Source organism: Cherax quadricarinatus, chromosome 87 (assembly GCF_038502225.1).
Source record: "Cherax quadricarinatus isolate ZL_2023a chromosome 87, ASM3850222v1, whole genome shotgun sequence".
NCBI classification, from domain to species: domain Eukaryota; kingdom Metazoa; phylum Arthropoda; class Malacostraca; order Decapoda; family Parastacidae; genus Cherax; species Cherax quadricarinatus.
This window is the reverse complement of record NC_091378.1, coordinates 10,583,395-10,605,617: the sequence shown is the minus strand read 5'-3', so window position 1 is coordinate 10,605,617 and position 22,223 is coordinate 10,583,395. Positions and strand designations below refer to the sequence as shown.

Genomic DNA, 22,223 nt, shown 5'->3' with positions numbered 1-22,223 from the left:
TATAATATTGTTTATATAAATGCATAAATAAGTAATTATTGGCTTAATCATGTTGCTACTCATGTATCTACATTATCCGTATGCTCGTAGAAATAAAACATTATTATAGTTATAGAATATGACAGTATTATACAAGAATATGACTTCGTCAATCTTTTGCTGCATAAATATTGATAGCAAAGAATTTCCATGTTGAAGGTGGAATGGTATGTCAATACCAACCATTTGAAATAAAAAGACATTTTAATGAGGTTTGGAAATTTTATATTTGATAACATAGTGTTTGATTATTTTTATTGAGTCGGTCTTGAAATAAAACTTGCGTATTAAGTGAATTATTGGCATTTATAATATCTCATTATTACATTAAGAAGTCTTATTTTATTCCGGCTGTCCTGTAATATTTTGTTATTGGTTTGCAGGTCAGAGTTGATGGTTGATGCTTGGTGGCAACTGGACGCCCAAGTTTCCTTAGACAACACCAGCCTGAAGGTGCCAGCCTGGTCTTGTTCCCTCCTGCCACAACACCAGGTCTGTTTACAAACACTTCTCTACCTTATCCCAGCCTTTAAGGAGGCAACTTCATGCTGAGTAAGTGCTCTTGATCTAAGGAACTGGAGCTGCCCTTCCGTTTGAATCGACCCTGACTGCCTCTCATATGCCATGGGTTCTGCGTCCCCTACGGTGTTAACGCTTCCCCATACATGCACTAGTTTACTAGGTTTAAACAGCGTCGAGTGCACAAGGTCATCAAGGCAGCAAGTCACTTGTCCATCGAGACTAAAAAACATTTTAACCTTTTTCTCATTATTAAATTATTATAATAATGAGGGTTATACAATACCTAGGTAATGGTAATGAGGTTTTACCCGAAAAAAGGAAAAGATAGATCCAATTCCTTGGAACAAGAAAACTTCAGCATCAACGTGAAGAACCCTACATGGACGGATAAGTTCTGATAAACGGGGCAAACTATGAAGAGAGGTTGAAGGATCATCGTGGTCTTACAGTCTTCACAGTCAGATGTGATCCTTGTGTATCATCGTGGTCTTGCAGTCTTCACAGTCAGATGTGATCCTTGTGTATCATCGTGGTCTTGCAGTCTTCACAGTCAGATGTGATCCTTGTGGAGTCACGAGAATTGCTCCCAACAGATGACGGTGATGGAGTGAAAGTGACCAATGCGCCCAAGTTTGGCTTCACGAAGGGAAAAATGACATGCTACAAGCGATCTTGGAAGAGCTAAGTCACGACTGCCTGAGGAAGACTTCACAATCTGGAGCTATTGAACGTGCAGAGGAGTTTGTAAGTTCATTTTTCTGAATACTGGAATACCCAAGAACCCAACAAAAGATAGCCGGCTGTTCGAACAAAGCTAACGCTAAATGTGAAGAATATTGTTATGGATGGTCATGATCAGTGGTCAACATTGCTTGCAAGATACCTTGTCAGACTGAGAGTGTTAGGTAAAAGGTTACATATGTAACCAATGTAACATTTTTACTGTGGCAAGTTTCGCTCTCCAGGAGCTTTGTCAAGCCGTTACAAACAATACGTGGACAAGGAGGGTATATTTGGTTATTGGAATGAGGTGCAAGGCATATAATCGTTATAGGTAGTAATAGTAATACTAGTAATTGTACTACTACTGCTACTACTACCTACTACTACTACTACTACTACTACTACTACTACTACTACTACTACTACTACCACCTACTTCTACTACTTACTACTACTACCTACTACTACCTACTACTACCTACTACTACTACCTACTACTACTACCTACTACTGCTACCTACTATTACAAGTACTACTACAACTACTAGCATTACCACTGTTACCTATAACGATTGTATTATTTATGCCTTTCACCTCACTGCAATACCTATATATGCCCTCTGTGGCCTTGTGTCGTTTTTTAAGGTTTGACAAAGTTCCTGAAGAGCGAAACGTTGTCACAATAAAAATGCCGCATTAGCTGCACATTGTCGGTAATTCTACCAACATTATTACAGACTGAGATTACAACAAATAATGAGGCGAACCTTGTCGCCATGTAAGAACTCCAACAAGCAGTACACACAGACTTTAGTTTAAAAGCCTTTCAAAATAAAACTGAAACCAACGAGTATTTGTCTAACTCGGCGACATCAGAGGCCGCCTCAGCAGGAAGATAATATACAAGACACACCCCTCACACCAGTTATCTTTACAATACTCAGACAATTGTAGAATTTGTAAGAAAATGACGTCCAATGAGGACATGACAAATGTCCAAGTCGATGAAAACCAAGTTTAATAGTTGGATACAGAAAATATTGATTTTCATATGGAATAAATTTCTTACGCTGAGGTCAGTGGTCACCTGCGGTCATACCTGCCTAAGCTCTTGGGAGTTAGCGTGGGCTGTTACCAAGCACCATGGCTTGTTGTAGTGTTTTAGAATCTCAGGTTCAAGTGTTGAAGAAGGAGATTCTACTTCTTCAGGAGGAAAATAGGAGGCTGAAGCTTCGCATAGATGAGTTTGGGAGCGAGTGTGAGAAGGATTTAGCTGGTAAGGAGGAAATGGTCACCAGCAGTGATAGTGGCAGCCGCTTTAAGTGGCAAGTGGTTCACAGTTCAGGAAGAAGGAAGATGAGGAGAGTTAATAGAGAAGATGTGAAGGTAGGAAATCGATTCTCTGTTCTCCAAGACGAGTGTACTTCAGTGGTTAGTGAGGTTGAAGGTACCACTGATTCCCCTGCTAATCAAGGTAAGAATATTTTAATAGTAGGCGATTCTCAGGTAAGATATATGGACCGTGCATTTTGTAACAGAGACAGAAAGGTCAGACAGAGAGTGTGCCTTCCTGGAGCTGGTGTTGGTGACATAGTCAGCAGGTTGGATAATATTATGGCAGGTAATGGGAACAAGCCCATTATCTGTCTTAGTGCTGGGGGTAATGACATTGGGAAGGGCAGGAGAGAGGAGCTGCTGGATAAGTACAGGTCAGCCATAGAAGTAGTTAGGTCTAAGGGAGGGATCCCAGTCATATGTAGCATCTTGCCTAGAAAGGGAGTGGGCAATGAATGGATGTCTAGGGCAATTGGTATAAATTGCTGGCTAGACAGGTACTGCAAGGAACTTGCAATCCCATTCATTGATAACTGGGACCTATTCTTTGGCAAACGTGATATGTATGCAAGGGATGGGGTTCATCTCTCTGGGGATGGAGTGGTTGCATTAGCCAATTCAATTGAGAGGGTAATTGATGACTTGTCTAGGAATTTAAACTGATAGATTATAGAGGTATGGGTGTTTGTGGGAAACAATCAGGCTGCAGCATTAGGGTTAAAAACAGCAGTTATTACCGGGATACCTCAGGGATATGTTTAAAAGACAATATTCAAAATAAAGTTGCTAGTAATGGCAAATCAATTGATCAACAAACAAAGAGAGATAGTAGAGGGCAACGAGTGACTAGCTCCCTTAAGGTTTACTATACAAATAGTAGGAGTCTAAGAAATAAGATAGATGAGCTAAGATTACTTGCAAGTGTAGGTAATATAGATATTATTGGTATAACAGAGACCTGGTTCAACCTGAAAGATAGAGAAATGCCTTCTGAATGCAACATACAGGGTTATAAACTATTCCACACTGATAGGGTCAACAGGAAGGGTGGTGGAGTGGCGATGTATGTCAGAGAAAATTTAAATTGTTGTCTTAGACATGATATAAGATTAGAAACATCGAACACAGAATCTGTTTGGCTACAGTTTCTCGAGGGTCGTGACAAATTAATTTTGGGTGTGATTTATAGGCCCCCAAACCTTGATAGGGAGTGCAGTAAGCTGTTATGGGACGAAATTCATAAGGCATCTAGATATGAAAATGTTGTGATAATGGGAGATTTTAACTTTAGACAAATTGATTGGAACAATATGACAGGAAATCTTGAGTCTAGTGACTTTCTTGATACGGTTCAGGATTGCTTTTTAGAACAGGTTGTGACAGAACCAACTAGAGGAAACAATCTGCTTGACTTGGTTCTTGCCAACAAAGATTCACTAATTAATAATCTTGAGGTTAATGATGAGCTTGGGGAAAGTGATCACAAATCACTTAGTTTCAATATATCATGGAATTACCCAGATAACTGCAATCAAATCTCTGTCCCAGATTTTCGCTTGGCCGACTTCATGGGACTGAAAAATTACCTGGGTGGGCTAAATTGGGATGTCCTGACTATGGGTCAGGTAGGTGATCTTGGTTGCCAATATGACGTTTTTCAGAGCATAGTTCTAGCTGCCCAGACAACTTTTGTTCCGAGTAGGGAAATTAGATCTAACAAAAATGATCCCAAATGGATGAACAATAGATTAAAACATCTCATTGGTCAAAAGAGAGGCATATATAGGCGTATCAAAAGAGGGGATGGGCAGTTAAGAAATCAATATATTCAATTAAAGAGAGAAATAAAGAAAGGAATAAGAAAAGCAAAAAGGGATTATGAGGCTAAGGTCGCAAGGGATTCAAAGACTAACCCAAAAGGGTTCTTTCAGGTATACAGAAGTAAGATTAGGGACAAGATTGGCCCACTTAAGAGTAACTCTGGTCAGATCACTGACAGTGATAAGGATATGTGTGAAATTCTCAATACCTACTTCCTCTCAGTTTTCACCCAGGAAAATACTAGCGATATTCCTGAAATAATAGATTATGTAGAACAGGATGATAATAAACTATGCACGATTGCGGTAACTAGTGACATGGTCCTCAGACAAATAGAGAAACTAAAACCTAACAAATCCCCAGGTCCTGATGAACTGTTTGCAAGGGTGTTAAAGGAATGTAAAGAGGAACTTAGCATACCTTTGGCTAATCTTTTTAACATATCACTACAAACTGGCATAGTGCCTGATAAGTGGAAAATGGCAAATGTAATACCTATTTACAAGGCAGGTGACAGGTCCTTGGCTTCGAACTATAGACCAATAAGCCTTACCTCCATAGTGGGAAAATTTATGGAATCAATAATTGCCGAAGCAATTCGTAGCCATCTTGATAGGCACAGATTGATTAATGAATCTCAACACGGTTTTACAAAGGGGCGTTCCTGTCTTACGAATTTACTAACTTTTTTCACTAAGGTGTTTGAGGAGGTAGATCATGGTAATGAATATGATATTGTGTATATGGACTTCAGTAAGGCTTTCGATAGAGTTCCACATCAGAGGCTATTGAGGAAACTTAAGGCACACGGAATAGGAGGAGAAATTTTTTCCTGGGTAGAGGCATGGCTGACAAATAGGCAGCAGAGAGTTTGCATAAATGGGGAGAAATCAGAATGGGGGCACGTCACAAGCGGTGTTCCTCAGGGGTCAGTGTTGGGCCCGTTGTTGTTCACAATTTACATAAACGACATAGATGAGGGAATAAATAGCGACATAAGCAAATTTGCTGATGACACCAAAATAGGCCGTCCAATTCATTCTAATGAGGACACTAGAGCACTCCAGGATGATTTGAATAGACTGATGCAATGGTCGGAGAAGTGGCAGATGCAGTTTAATATAGACAAATGCAAAGTTCTAAATGTTGGACAGGAAAATAACCATGCCACATATAAACTAAATAATGTAGATCTTAATACTACTGATTGCGAAAAGGATTTAGGAGTTCTGGTTAGCAGTAATCTAAAACCAAGACAACAGTGCATTAGTGTTCGCAATAAAGCTAACAGAATTCTTGGCTTCATATCTAGAAGTATAAATAATAGAAGTCCTCAGGTTGTTCTTCAACTCTATATATCCTTGGTTAGGCCTCATTTAGACTATGCTGCTCAGTTCTGGTCACCGTATTACAGAATGGATATAAATGCTCTGGAAAACGTACAGAGGAGGATGACAAAGATGATCCCATGTATCAGAAATCTTCCCTATGAGGATAGACTGAGGGCCCTGAATCTGCACTCTCTCGAAAGGCGTAGAATTAGGGGGGATATGATCGAGGTGTATAAATGGAAAACAGGAATAAATAAAGGGGATGTAAATAGCGTGCTGAAAATTTCCAGCCAAGACAGGACTCGCAGCAATGGTTTCAAGTTGGAAAAATTCAGATTCAGGAAGGATATAGGAAAGCACTGGTTTGGTAATAGAGTTGTGGATGAGTGGAACAAACTCCCGAGTACAGTTATTGAGGCTAAAACGTTGTGTAGTTTTAAAAATAGGTTAGATAAATACATGAGTGGGTGTGGGTGGGTGTGAGTTGGACCTGACTAGCTTGTGCTGCTGGGTCTGGTGCCGTGCTCCTTCCTTGAGTGGAGGTGACCAGACTGGGTGGGTCATTGGGCTAATCCGGGGGGGGGGGGAATGGACCTGCTCCGCGTGGGTCAGTAGGCCTGTTGCAGTGTTCCTTCTTTCTTATGTTCTTACGTTGTATTTTAATCCCACGTCTCCCTAACATTTTAGCGCTAATGTTTTTTTACAACCCCGTCTACAAATATGTTAGACAATTTGGGCGACTTCAAACATTTCTATTTAAGGTCTATTTTTACTGTATAACGTGTGCAGTTAGATACTGCAAACAGAATTTAAATACATTTGTATTGTTTCTGCTTTTACAGTAGTCTCAAGTCTTTAGTCATATACTACAGAGTATTACGTTATTAATAACTTAAAAGGCAACATATATAAACTACTACTTTAGAGAACGGAGATAATGCGCTCGAATCACATCCACAAGCACCAAGATTCGCCATACCACGGGTAGGGATTAAACTCGAGTAAGTCGTAAAACTCCAAGCCAGCGCGTAAGCCACTGGGCCAGCTGGCTACAATAAGATTCATGCAACTATGTATATTCATACACCATAAGAGAGGTTAGTACAGGCACCAGTGTGACCACAAATGCAAGTTTTTACAGTTGAATCTCCTGCCAGCATGGTTGTGATGAACTCTAGCTCTAGTCCCCTCAAAGCCGTCATTCATAACTCACGAAATCGTAATGACACAATTGCAAACAAACCATAACACGGACGAGGAAAGACGTATAAGTGAGTCTCCCAACACCCGTAAGTCCTGTCATCTACCATTATTATTATTATTATTATTATTATTATTATTATTATTATTAGTAGTAGTAGTAGTAGTAGTAGTAGTAGTAGTAGTAGTAGTATGGGGAAAAGCTAAACCTGTAGGGGTAATACAGCACTTACCCACTAGTAATTAGCTTATGAGGCTAGAATCTGCTGTGTCCAAAATCCGGGAGACAAAACTGTTGGTGTAGCAGCAGTCTAGGGATTAAAATGTTCAGACTCTCTAATATTAATTTAAGTAAGGAATTAAATGTGATAAAAGTTAAGTCAATAAAATGGTAGCTACCAATTTTAATTTGTTGGAAATTTTAGATGTTAGTGTAGCCAGTAGTAATCAATTCAGCGGTATGTTATGTGGACAGTATTGTGAATAACTTGCCCGAAACATGCAAAAGTTATGGAGTTTATTAAGGAATCGTTTCGCCCATTATGAGTTTCGCCAGTCTTAGCTTATCATTATTCAATTTACTGAAAACGGTGACTAAATAATGAACACACAAATAACCCGCACATAAAAGAGAGAAGCTTACGACGACGTTTCGGTCCGACTTGGACCATTGACAATGGTCCAAGTCGGACCGAAACCTCGTCGTAAGCTTCTCTCTTTTATGTGCGGGTTATTTGTGTATCGTTCCAGTCACGGTATTGTGCCTTTTTTTGTTACTAAATGATGAAGATAATATTAATAATAATCATGGGGAGCGCTAAACCCGTAGGATTAAACAGCGCGTGGGTGGGCTGGAAGGTATTCGGGTTCAATTCAGGGAACTGGAGCACAGATCCAATTCCCTAGATTAAGAGCCCCTTACCAACATCAAGGAACCTCCCTTGAGGGGTAAATAATGAAGAGAGATTAGGTGATGCTGATTATTATTATTATTATAATCAAGGGGAAGCGCTAAACCCGGAGGATTATACAGCGCCTGGGGGGGGGATGTGGAAGGCATTCAGGCTTAATTCGGGGAACTGGAGCACAGATCCAATTCCCTAAATTAAGAGCCCCTCACCAACATCAAGGAACCTCCCTTGAGGGGTAAATAATGAAGAGAGATTAGGTGACGCTGAGAGGTCAGGTCACCTGACCCAATGAAGAGAGATTAGGTGACGCTGAGAGGTCAGGTCACCTGACCCAATGAAGAGAGATTAGGTGACGCTGAGAGGTCAGGTCACCTGACCCAATGAAGAGAGATTAGGTGACGCTGAGAGGTCAGGTCACCTGACCCGAGGTAGTGTGTGAGGTATGGGAGAGCCAAGCTGTGGCATGACTAGTGTCATGTTGAGGTAAAAACATATTTACAAGTATACCAGAGATGCCTTTCCCCTCTTCCCTGAGTTTTGCACGAGTGCTAGATTTTGTAAACCCATTACGGGTAATATTGCTTTTAGGGAATGAGAGGCAATCGGTTTGACCTGAGGAGGGAGAGGGGTAGCTCCAATTCCTTGGACCTGGAGCTTTACAACAGTATTTCGGCACCCCACTTGAAGTGGATGCTTTGTGAAATATCACTTCAACTGAAATTTGGGCTTGAAATCATAGTTGCTGTTTCATAGTACATGAAAAAAAATAGTATTATATTCATTTCGAAACTCAAAACAGTGTAGTCATAGAGCTCCTGTGGAATGGAAGATAATCAGGTTTTATCATTAGTAGAAGCTCACTCTGGTTCCTTATATAAAGAGCTCTTCACCAATATTAAGGCCTCCATTCCTTGAAGGGTTTATTACCGTGTTGTCTGTAATCCCAATTGTACTCATTAGCGATGTTTCCACAGAGTGGCGAGGCATCAGGGTGGACCAGCAAGACCAACACAAGCAGTAAGGCGCAGGAATGTTACGCTCAGTGCTTAGCGCTAGTGCCTCGTCAACAGGTGTGTTCCAACACTCACACCGTGCGTGAATTTCAACCTGTCCTCACCTACATGTTGTTCCTCCTGATGCGTCTCATCAACGGAGTGACGCTAGGTAAGGCCGTGGGTTTGTAGTGGTATTTTAGCATCAGAAAACAGATTACGTGTTTCTTGGCACAAGTCTTGGTCATATGATCACCTTATTGCTAAATCTCTTTGAATTTTGTATGAACCATTCCTTAAATTTTGTAGGCTCGTAATACGGAGATATCTTTCTCGGTCGCTCCGTGACCCGAGAAAGATATCCCCGTATTACATAACCTCAGTCCCAGTATGTTGAGAAATGGCATTACCAGTTAAGTTTAAAGAGTTTGTACTTAACTTAGAAAGACAGCTCATCGCCTGCACAGCCGCCCCTGCAGACGAGGTCTTGAGAAGCTGTCGAAGTCATCTCTCAATGGGCTGTAAAGAGTTATAATTTGTAAGATTATAAATTACCCCTAGGGGGTGTTATGTCAGCATATTTCATTCACTGATGGCTGACAAATTACATACTTGTTTGGACTCAAAAGTCCACACCTTACTGCCGACTATAGGTTGATTACAAACTCCTTGCGACTCAAGAACTGCGCAGTCCCCCGTACTACAAGAAATTCGTAACATACCTTGCTCTTGTAGCGTGAGCTATGGTGTTCTTCACACCTTCGACAGGTATCGGTGACTTGATAGAAGCTGAAGTGTCCTTGGATGTCCACGTCTTCCATTGTCTAGGAAACGCACACTGGTACACTATGTTCCACAAGATTTGTCTTTATTGTTCACAATGTTATCACTGAAGAAGCTGATCACACTTCTCTTAAGTGTTTATTGTGTTTTATGAGACACTTTGTTCACACTAACGCACAGATCGTTCTTTGTTGGTTATCCTGGCGTCAGTGTCACTCTCAGTAGAGTCAAAAGTAATCTGAAGATGCCACAGCGCCCCATGCCGTCACTCCCCTAGCACAAAGAAAAAGCTGACCTAGTACTTTTTGCTTCCTTGCCACTTCCTCGATGAAGCAAAGCAGAATGTTTGATTCTTGCTGTCTTAAGCATAGACAACAATGTCCACTATCTTTACTATGGTAATAAAGTGGGAGCAGGATTTTCCTTAATTGTCCTGCTAAAGTAAGAGATGTACTGTCTCTTAATAAAATACACTCTGCAACACTGGACTGCAAGGAGCAACGGTCGCTTGACCATGTCGCATACTTGTAAGGCATCTGAGATCAATTTCTCACTGTAGTTGGAAGCACTTGACTAGGCTGGAATACTGCGTTGGCAGGTGAAATCGCGATCTAGAAAGTGTACAGAGATCTTTCACGATAACGAGATATAATCTGGGATTGAAAACTTGACTCTAACGCAGGAGGGAGAGATACTTGGAAAATCTTGGAAGGAATGGTCCCAAATCTGCACACAGAAATCACTCCCTACGAAAGTAAAAGACTGGGCAGGCGATGCAAAATGCCGCCAATAAAAAGTAGGGGCGCCATTGGTACACTAAGAGAAAACACCATAAGTGTCCGGGGCCCAAAACTGTTCAACAGCCTCCCATCAAGCATTAGGGGAATTGCCAATAAACCCCTGGCTGCCTTCAAGAGAGAGCTGGACAGATACCTAAAGTCAGTGCCGGATCAGCCGGGCTGTGGCTCGTACGTCGGACTGTGTGCGGCCAGCAGTAACAGCCTAGTTGATCAGGCCCTGATCCATCGGGAGGCCTGGTCATGGACCGGGCCGCGGGGGCGTTGATCCCCGGAATAACCTCCAGGTAACCAGGTAACATCCAGGTAGCAGTAAACAAGACGCTTGCCCCTTCTGAGAGGGCTGGGCCCCTCAGAGCTGAAAGGGCTGAAAGGGGCTGAAGGGGGCTGATAGCCCCCTCCTGGAGAAAATTTCTCCACAGTACGTCAATAGTACATCCGACAGCGATAATACAGTTCGGCATAAATTTCTAATGCATTTAAATATTACCACAGGAGACTTGAAGTGAATCACGAGAGGAATTCACAAGTTATTATGTAGAAAATAGTAGATCTCTTCAATAAAAATGGCAAACTAGGAAATATACGGCACAAAGCTAATTCAAATCTTCCACTAAGAAATACCATCATTCATGCCAAAGTGAAGAGGCTATCCCAGAGTGACCTATATCCTATAAATCACCAGCACGTTAATTTTGAAACCGTTCAGATCTACATTACCAATTTATCAACGCTGAAGGGCTGAAGCCAACACTAATAATAATAGTGCTAATTTCTATAAGTACATGATACATGTACAAATCATAGCTGACATCAGTGTCATTCTGTATTGAAAGACCTTGGTTATGCAGAGCATTTCGGGCAACTTAGGTTAATTTTGTCCCCAGGATGCGATCCACACCAGTCGGTTAACACCCAGGTACCTGTATATATGTTGGTAGAATTACCGACAATATGTAAAGTAAAAGGACTCAAGTGCAACTAATGTGACATTTTATTGTGGCAACGTTTCGCTCTCCAGGAGCTTTGTCAAGCCGTGGACACAGGGTATATATAGGCTTAGAGTGAAGTGTAATACTAGTGATAGTAGTAGTAGTAGAAATAAGTTGTAGTAGTAGTAGTAATACAATGTTAGAATAATTAACTTGCACGTGAGTACAAGGATATCAATGCTATTACTTGGGTAACATAAAAATAGATTAGACAAATATTTCTAAAGAATTGAGAAACTTACACAACACATGGGAATCTTTATTGAAGAAATGTTTCCAGGTTGAGGGACTGATTACCTCAAACTTCTACTCTCCTTACCCATTTCTACTTTGTATTGGACTGATGAAGCCACTGTGTGGCGAAACGTTTCTTCAATAAAGATTCCCATGTGTTGCATAAGTGTCTCAATTCTTTAACTTGTCGGTTTTCAAAACCATTCATCATACACAAATATTTCTGTTGGAGGTTGGATTAGAGAAGGTCTACTTCAGTGTTCATCCTCTGTAATGTGCTTGTGTAGTATTAACAGGAGAGACTGTGTGGTGGCAGGGTTTACTGTTTTCAGGAGGATTCTTGCCAGAATCCTCCTGATTGCTTGACAAAGCTCCTGGAGAGCGAAACGTTGTCACAATAAAATGTCACATTAGTTACACTTTACATCTGGTACCTACTGGCTGCTAAGTGAACAGGGACAGCAGATGTCTTAAGGAAACACGCCCCACGGTTCCCACCCATATAGTGGATCGAACTATGGACCTCAGTGTGTGAGCTGAGTGCGCTACCAACCAAGTTACGGGTTAAGGCACTCTGAAATTATCGCATGAAAACCAGTATTCTAATTTTCCCAATTTCTTCCATTAAAAAAGGAGCAAATTATAACGTACTCAGACCCAAATAAGTTCAAACTATTATCTAAATAACGCTGACCATCGTTAAAAGATTAAGTAACTGGACAAGTAAGCATGTGAATATATAAGTGAATAACTAAAGTGTACTGAACACTTGTCAATGTTCAATAATAACTCATGTGGAGACAGAAACTCAGGAGATTAATTGATCTGTATATTTCGACTATCTTATAGGATCCTCTTCAACAGATGGATCCCAGAAGAGGACCAAAATAAACAGATCAATTAATCTCCTGTGTGTCTTCTTGTGGATTAATAAATATATAAGTAAGCAAATAAGTAATTTAATTTAGACTTTATATTCATGACAGGTCGTTTACAATGATCTTGAACGACCACAGACGTTATAGGCATATAAAAAATTATCATTACAATACATTTTCCAAATATTTCGCGGCAACCAGTTTGTTTAGTAAAATTGGCGCCTCAGAACTTACAGCCTTAAGTCAAGGAGAAACTTCCACTGAGGAAAGCAAATAAAAGTTTGAATGCGACCTGAAGATGCATTCTACAGTTACGCATATTACTTAATCCTGAAGAATGGTTCAACCGTTTCGTAAGATACATCATCCATTCAAGATTGACGCCTGTAAGAATTTTTCTGTTTTGCTCAGTAAGAAACGTTAAACCAGAAGGTGTCATACATGTACTGGGGGATGAGAGTGATTTAGAGTCATTCCCAAGATGGGAAAGATAGAAAAATAGCCACAAATGCAGTATGGTGCCATCCTTTATTAACAACGCTTCGCCCACGCAGCGGGCTTTATCAAGTTACAAACAGATCTGCTTGTGACTTGATAAAGCTAACCGTGTGGGCGAAACGTTGTCAATAAAGAATGATATTATACTGCATTTGTGTCTACTTTTCCACCATGTCGGTATTTTATACCATTTATCTCCATCGACGAGAAGGATAATTCCAATTCCCTGGATGAAGAGCTTCTCGCCAGCATAATGGCGCCCTCCTTGAGGAGACAAGCTTCACTTATCCAAAGCAAAATAATATTATACCATTTCGAGAACAAAAGTTACAAAATTGTACCAATTCTGGAGTGCCAGAACCACTTTTTCTCTGAGTAAGATACATGAGTTCTGAAATTTTGGAGGGGGTTCGGGGGTCAACGCCCCCGCGGTCCGGTCCGTGATCAGGCCTCGTGGTGGGTCAGGGCCTAACAGTAACAGCCTGGTAATCAACCAGGCTGTTACTGCTGCCCACACGTAAACCGACGTATGAACCACAGCCCGGCTGGTCAGGTACTGGCCACCGGGCTTCCATGTAAAGCCGACCTGACAGGCTTTCTGAAGTTATAAATGAAAATCATGGAGGAAATTAGTGGAAGACACGAATGTTATACCTAACAATATGACAGACTCTCACAAATTGCTAGGAAAATCTAACACTTAATTGTTATGTTTTTTTGGTACGAATTTAAGCCAGCTGCCCCATTCTTATGTACCGTATTTTTGTCTTCCACAAACTTCCGGACCCCGTGGCCTGGTGGCTCCAGCTCTCGCTTCACACGGCGAGTGTCTGGGTTCGATTCCCAGCGTGTTTCTTTACACCGGTTGTCTATATTTACCCATCAGTGAAATGGGTACCTGGGTGTTAGTGGACTGGTGTGGGTCACATCCTGGGTGTTAGTGGACTGGTGTGGGTCACATCCTGGGTGTTAGTGGACTGGTGTGGGTCACATCCTGGGTGTTAGTGGACTGGTGTGGGTCACAACCTGGGTGTTAGTGGACTGGTGTGGGTCACATCCTGGGTGTTAGTGGACTGGTGTGGGTCACATCCTGGGTGTTAGTGGACTGGTGTGGGTCACATCCTGGGTGTTAGTGGACTGGTGTGGGTCACATCCTGGGTGTTAGTGGACTGGTGTGGGTCACATCCTGGGTGTTAGTGGACTGGTGTGGGTCGCATCCTGGGACAAAACTGACCTAATTTGCCCGTAATGCTCAGCATAGGTAGTTTCAAATTTAGGTTGGATAAGTACATGAGTGGGAGGGGTTGGATTTGAGTGGGACTTTCACATCAGAGCTTATTTCTTGGGTAGCATTGAAAATTGGGTTGGGCAAATGTTTTGTTAATGGGATGAATTGTAAAGGTATGGGCCAACAGGCCTCCTGCAGTGTTCCTCCTTTCTCATGTTCTTATGTTCTTATAACAAGCGGCTTTCTATCTACTGTAGTAGTATGTCATTGATGTCAGCTAGACCTGTATACCTTGTACATGTAGAAATAAAGATATTATTATTATTATTATTATTATTATTATTATTATTATTATTATTATTATTATTATTATTATTTCGTGTACAATTTCAGAGTAACCTACCCAAATGACTTCAGATCTTCAATGCAGGTCAACTATAACTTGGCAAAATGTTAATGGAACTATTGGTCAGTTTTAAATAGACAATTCCATATTTCGATTTCCACACAATAACTTCAGGAAACTTCTTCTGATAGGCTTTAAGCCTACCAGAAGAAGTTTTAAGAAGTTGACACTGCTGGAGGAACGTGCAGTTGCCATATTACCAATTTTAATTTTGAAATAATACATTATTATTTTCCATTAAATATCTGTACCTCTTCTGAATGGCGTCAGTCTTTTATGAAATGGATGAATTATTTTTAGATTTAGGCTGTATGTGTAAATTTCTTAGTGTACTAACATAGTTAAATTAACTCGTAATTATTAGGTTCTGTGCTGTAACTAGATTATTATTATACTCTAAAAGAAGCGCTAAACCACAAGGGCTATACAACGCTGCTGGCGTAACTAGAAAATGCATTTTCTGGTTGGCTTCAAACTTTTAGTACTGATATTTTTTTTTTTCTCAAAGGAATCTTCGCCTTAATTTTGGGTTGTGAAAGTTTTACTTTACAAATTTTATGAAACAAATTGGTTTTCATGAAATAACTGGGGAATATTTCCTCTGTTCAACTTCAGCCGGAAACTCTGGTCACTCTCAGAGAAAGACGTTTGAATTGATTTTGTTCACTGTAGATCTGTATTTCCATTTTTACTGAAGAAATCTGGAAAATTAAATACAAACTTTTATGCAATAATTTGTGAACGCCAATGTTTTTTTTCTGGCTACAAAACTTCAGTGGTAATATAGTTAATATAATGGAGGTTGTGGGCAGCTTCGTCCATCAAGTGAATTCTGGGATATTGTTCTCGCTGAGATAACTAAATTATTATTATTATTATTATGGGGAGCGCTAAACCCGTAGGGATTATACAACACCTTTTTTTTTTGGGGGGGGGGGGATGGAAGGCATCCAGGCTTAATTCAGGGAACTGAAGCACACATCCAGTTCCCTAGATCACGATCCCCTCACCAGCATCAAGGAACCTCGGTTCAGGGGATAACTAGAGAGTCTCTCTTTTCAAAGTTTATTCTCTATAAGGATTACAATGCTGAGTTTACAGAAATTTGGTTATTGTTTGGTTTACATGTAGTACAATTGTGATTACAGAGTGTACCACTAGAACGCTTAGCATGGCTAGGCATTTCGGGCATACTTAGTTTTATTCTTAATTGTAAAATATTACAAATTATGAGGTAAGTTGGTATTATGGCTAAGTGACTAAATACTAGTTTGTGAGTTTAGCAATGTGAATGCTTTTGTTTTGGCACAGTACATAGTTTCAGTATTGGAGTATCACAGGATTCATTATTTTAAGACTGAGATTAATATTTCTGTTTATGGTCAAATGAGTGAGTGAATGGTCGGTTTTAACTTTTAAAACCTGGTGTTTCTTTGAGGTGTTGAATTAGTTTTCAGCTGTGTCGTCCTGATTTCGTCCTGATTTGCAACTTTTATTGAAAAAATTAGGATATTTTTTCCAAGCGATAAATCGTGAATTCTTCTTCTGATTCGCATAAAATCTTCAAGAATTATATTGAATTACATTAGGAACTTACGTCAAACTGCATTATTCCTTTTACATGCACTGAGGTAGATGGAGCTGGGATTATGCAGTATGGGGATGCTATTACCGGAATGCACAACGACCAGAATATATTGAGCTTTTATTTCCTATGATGACGCCAGTGGCATTATTTTTAATTAATTTATTTGTTTATTTATTTATTTATGTCTTTGCAAATAGTACATTGAGATTTTGTATTTACAATAATGGGTTGCAATACAAAGAGATCCTCTATTATGCTTAGGCTTTGTGGGCCGACTTAACATCCATTTATTTATTTATTTATTTATTTATTTATTTATTTATTTATTTATTTGAACATGATACATTGAAGTACAAAGAAATACAGTAGTTAAGTGTAACATACCAATGCCCCTTGTATGCAGAGCATTATGGGCAGGTTTAATTCCTGCAATATTCAGTCATTATTAGTGACCTGCCTGCACCTCAGAAATTCCTGTTTCCAAGGGGGGGGAGGTGTATCCCCTAGTATATCTATGCAGAAAATGACACTAGCTTCTAAGGCTGACAAGAGACGCCGGTACGTACTGGTCATGGGCTGCCTGCCGTCACAAAGGTCCACAGCTCAACTCACTCGCAGTTTCCCCCCCAAAAACTGGCCAGAATCCCGAGAAGAAAAAGGAGGTCTTGTCTTACTGTATAGGCCTGATGGAGGAGGACATCTACCATACGTCGAGGTGCCTCCACCAGATTTCCCCAGGTCTAGTATGTGAAGACACGTGGGGGTGCCACCTGCTGATCATGGCACTTGTTGCTCTGACGGTGTCTGGTCTTAGAAGAAGGGCACTGCGGTCTCAAAACCCCGTGCCCAGCATTCAAACTTGGGCTGCCAGTTCTCCCTGGCTAACATAACCTAGTGTTTGCCTACATTATCTGCCTATTACTACCTACGTTAAGGTCTTAGGTCTACATTATTATTATCTACAGTTGCCTCAATAATCCTAATATTAGTGTACTAACAGTATAAACTACCTACTTCTTCCCTGAAGGGCAAATATATCAATTAAGATGTACCTTTCCAACCACCTTCGCCAACCAGGGTGTGTGTGTGTGTGTGTGTGTGTGTGAGTTTTGGGTGGGTGTAAAGGCCACCCAACCCAGCCGTTCCATCCACGACCTGATGGGATCTTTGTACAGCGTATCTGCCCTGTGGAACTTTTGGAAATTTGTTGTGCATGTGTTTGAAATTTGAGTCTATTATCAAGGTGGATTCCTAAGAATTTTCCCTCTGTGAGCTTTGTGACAGGTGATCCGTTATCATTATGTTAAGAGGGACATCTCTAGCTCTGTTACCAAACTGAATGAAGTAGGTTTCGTCAATGTTGAGAGTAAGTTTGTTAGTCATCATCCAGGTAGATATTTTCTGTAATTCGGTATTCACAGTATTGGCTAGCATGACTGGGCTTGGGTGAGAGAAGACGTATGTAGTGTCATCTGCAAATAGTGTGGGTTTGAGTAGTTGTGATGCATTTGGTAGGTCATTTATGTAAACGAGAAAGAGAAGAGGGCCAAGGACACTTCCCTGTGGGACACCAACTGTAATTGGCTGTGTGGAAGAGTTTGCTCCATTTGTGTACACATATTGGCTTCTGTTGCTGAGGTATGATTTTAGGTAGTTGAGGAAGTGCCCTCTTATACCATAGTGCGACAATTTTATGTGGAGAAAATCATGGTCAACTGTATCAAAAGCTTTATGTAAATCAATGATGATCCCCAGTGTATATTTGTTCTAGCATGTGTATAATAGCATCATTAGTATTTTTATTAGGCCTGAACCCAAACTGACAGGGGATGAGTATGTTGTGGGAGATGAGGTAGGAATAGATTCGCTTATGAATTAATTTTTCGAAGATTTTAGAGAGAGGGTGTAAGTTGGATATTGGCCTATAGTTGTTCAAGTCTGTTTGGTCTCCTCCTTTATGGATCGGGGTGACCCTAGCTATTTTGAGAACTGTAGGGAAGGTAGAGGATTCAATGGATTTGTTAAAGAGTGTTGCAATGATTGGTGACAGCACTTATGACGCTTTTTTGTATATAAAGGGTGGTAAGGTATTTAAATCTCCTGTCTTGTTTTTTAGTGTGTTGACAATAAGGGAGACTTTTGTTGGGTTAGTCGGAGCTAGGAACAGTGTGTTCGGGTAGTTGCCAGTGAGGTAGTCATTTGGTGGGGTATTTGAGCTTGGGATTTTATTGGCAAGGTTTTTTCCTATGGTGGAGAAGAAATCATTGAGTCTGCTGTTTCAGTTGGAGGGAGTTGGGGTTCATCTGGTTTCGTTAGTTCAATTGCGCTATTTCGTGATATCTTTTTTGTTCCTAGAATTTCTGATAGGGTTTTCCAGGTCTATTTATATCACCTTTTAAGTTGAATAATCTGTTCTCATAATACAATTTTTTTTAATATTTTAGCCTTCTTATCAGGCTGGTTAGGATTAACGAGTAACGTATTGTTTGGTCTCTGGTTATGTGACCCATTCTGTACTGTTTTTCGTATAGGTGCTTTGTATTTATGGATTTGAGGATGCTGGGTGTTAGCCAGGGACTGTTCAGTCTCTTAGCTGTCATCTGTTTAGTTTTTTCAGGGCAGTGCTTGTTACAGAGGTATTGGGTCTTATTTAGAAAATTATCAATACATTCGTCAATATCTCTATAGATTTCTAGCTCAGTGTGCCAGTCAATGTTTGTCACTGCTGTTGTGAAGTTATTAATGGCTGCCTCATTGTGAAGTCTGAAAGTGACTTTAGTAGTGTCTTGGGGTAATTTGCCTAGATTAGTTATGAGGAAGGTAGAGTAGTGGTCTGTGGTATTATCTGTGATTATGCTTGATTTTAAAGGGGATATGGTGTTGGTCCAGATGTGGTCTAGTAGGGAAACACTAGTCTCTGTAATTCTTGTAGGTTTTGTTATTGTTGGTAGCAACAAGCAGTTACTCAGTGTTTGTGAATTCAGTAACGTGTGGGTCCTGGTCTTGCAGGAGATTTATATTGAAGTCACCTGAGAGTAGTAAGTGATCTTTATTCATGCGTGCATCAGTTATCATACTTCCTAGGTTGTCACTAAAACGGCTAATGTTTGACTGTGGTACTCTGTAGATGTTTATCACTGTGAGAGATTTTTGTAAGTATTTGGATTTGAATTTAGCTATTATATATTCCCCATGTTCATCCCTTGTGCAAGTATTAGTGATACATTCTACACTTCAACATAACTGTAAGTGACTACTAACAAGATTTGTTTTTACTCCTTGATTTTTCATGTAACAGCATCAAGCCTGACACTCTTCAAAGGTGCTACAATGGCCATCCTGCGGGAGCACAAAGGTGACTACGGCCTCCAGCGACTCTCTGGCAGCCTGGGAGCCATAGTTCTCACTCCACTTTCAGGATTTCTAATTGATATCGTCTCTCACGGGACAGGGAAACAAGACTTCAGGTGTGTATATGCTACTTATATTTTTATCTACATAGGGTATTAACTCAGACTCCACTTTACCTCTTGGGAAACTGCACATATACTAAAGAAGAAGAAAAAGAAGAACAAGAAGACTTCACCTAATTGCGCTATTGAGGATTTTAAATATGGCGTCAGTCAGTGTTCTGGATATTTTCAGTGACTTGCCGCACTGACAACCATGTACACCTGTATGCGTACATGCATATAAACTGAAGATATGATGGAAGAAGTGGGAGCAGCTAGAGACAAGGAAAATCTGTTCTGTTTAAGGGTAGAGGCGTGTGAAGAGGGAAGGACAAGGCTGTCATGAACTGCGTTTAAAAAGTAAGAAATGAGGAACCTACTAATAAGAAGGAAAGTGAATCTGGAGGGAAACTCGAAGCTTTGATATAGTGTAGGTCAGGAAATTAAGATGGAAGAGGAATGAAGAGCAGGAAGAGAAACTTGGGAAAGGAAAAGGAACAGTATTGTCATTTTCTTAAAAATGCTCGTTCGTGAAGACTGTTACTCTAAACGGGAGAAGAATGAAATTAGTTTGTAGCTTTCCACAGCCATGTATGTGCTAGCATCAGGAGCTACACGTCCAGTGATACTGAGCATCTGATGTTTGAAGCATTAATCAATACCACTCGTTACAGTACGGTATATGCTGCTTGTGGAGGCTAGTGCACCAAATGGGAAGTAGAATGAAATTAGCTCTAAGTCACCCACATCATCGTATGTCCATGGATCACAGTACAACACCTAGCTCTTCTGGGTACATGATTCTTGTAAGATTGTATGATCCTGTGGGTTAGTGTCGTGAATTTTTGCTCACCATGACGTGGGCTAAAACAACACGGATTCAATCTCCCGACTAGTCGCAGTGCTGTTATATATATATATATATATATATATATATATATATATATATATATATATATATATATATATATATATATATATATATATATATATATTTATTACTCGGGTAAGTAGATCCTTCATGTGTTAGCTCAAATCACCGACCAGTATGTTTTAAATAAGTGACCCACTGATCAGAGCAGATCGACTGGTCCGAACCCTTGACTGGTCCGAACCCTTGACTGGTCCGAACCCGGGACTGGTTTCAAACAGTTTCGTTGGACAATAAAGCAGACTGTAAACGGATGGGTTTGTAGGCGCCCTTATAAACACAAACATTAAAAATCAGGAACGTGACGGTAAGCTGTCCAATATACAAAAAGAGTTAGAAACAGAAATACAAATAGCTAGAGCTTCATTTAAGGTTATTAATATAATATTCAAGAGGTTGCTAGTAGACTTGCAGTAAATCAACCATTCAAATCATTATGAAGCTGTGTGTAGTCTGTGGTCAGTCAAACAAACGGGCTACCACATGGATAAATTGTCATTTTTGTGGAAATTGGTGTCACGCTCCTTGTGCAGATATCCCAGAACTAGCTACAAGCAGTATTAAAACAGAGAAGTGTTTTTGGGTATGCCCAAATGAGGAAAATCTGTGGACTAAAATCACAAGGGTATTAAAAGAGGATAACATCAAAGCTGCTTTCATAGAAAACCTGGAAGCTTTCTACAACAGATGGGAACATAAAAAGTCCGGGCTGAATGGTACTGCCCTTGATACTGGCCATGTAGTCACAAACTGTAAGGCTGGAGGTGATGTCCTGGTAGTCAGTAAATGTGGGGCTGATAGTGCTGTCCTGGGAGACAGTAATGGTGAAGCTGGAGGTGCTGTCCTGGGAGACAGAAATGGTGAAGCTGGAGATACTGTCCTGGGAGACAGTAATGGTGAAGCTGGAGATTTTGTCCAGGTAGTCGGGAATTATACGCAGGAAGGAATACATATAAATGACCTCATAGAGGACAGGAGCCATAGTAGGGAAACAAGTGTAGTCAAAGATAAGATAAAACCAATATTGCAAACCAGAAATACCGCAGGAAATAGCAAACAAGAGGACTCCAATAGCAATAGTGAGGATAAATTACCAAAAACAACTGGTGGGAGCTCCATTGTTGGTGCTAAGGAGGATAGGAATAAGACAGGGAAACATGCACCAACAGGGAATACAGTCACAGAAACCCAAGGCAAACGGAAACCAAGCCTGTGCACATACTATGCACTTGGTATCTGCTGGCATGGGAAATCTGGAAAAACAGATGGGACATGCAACTATGACCACCCTAGAAAATGTCATGCCCATATGACAACAGGAAAATGCAAACTCCCTTCCTGTAAGCTTTTTCACCCTGAAATGTGTACCTCTTCAGTACAGGAAAGACTGTGCTATAACTTAAATTGCCAGGCATACCATCTAAAGGGGACAAAAAGATACAAAACATCCAGGCCATGGGAAAACCTGGGTAGCCACAGCCACTCAAGAGGGAGAGGTTTTTTAGTGCCAGGAAGGAAAAAAAACTGGCAGGAAATGGCAGAAATCGTACACCAAATCCAGT

At 40.5% G+C, this 22,223-nt stretch overlaps 1 protein-coding gene across 1 annotated transcript in view; it reads left to right on the top strand.

Moving 5' to 3' along the window:
* The window catches only part of LOC128703827 (major facilitator superfamily domain-containing protein 6), a gene marked incomplete at its 3' end in the record, with an annotated part of 347,143 nt that extends 327,398 nt beyond the window's left edge, over window positions 1–19,745 (top strand). The window contains 3 exon segments of the mRNA XM_070103751.1: window positions 423–531; window positions 8,857–9,046; window positions 19,577–19,745. Of these exon segments, the coding sequence (XP_069959852.1) occupies window positions 423–531; window positions 8,857–9,046; window positions 19,577–19,745 (468 nt within the window).
* Between the last annotated feature and the right edge of the window lie 2,478 nt (window positions 19,746–22,223).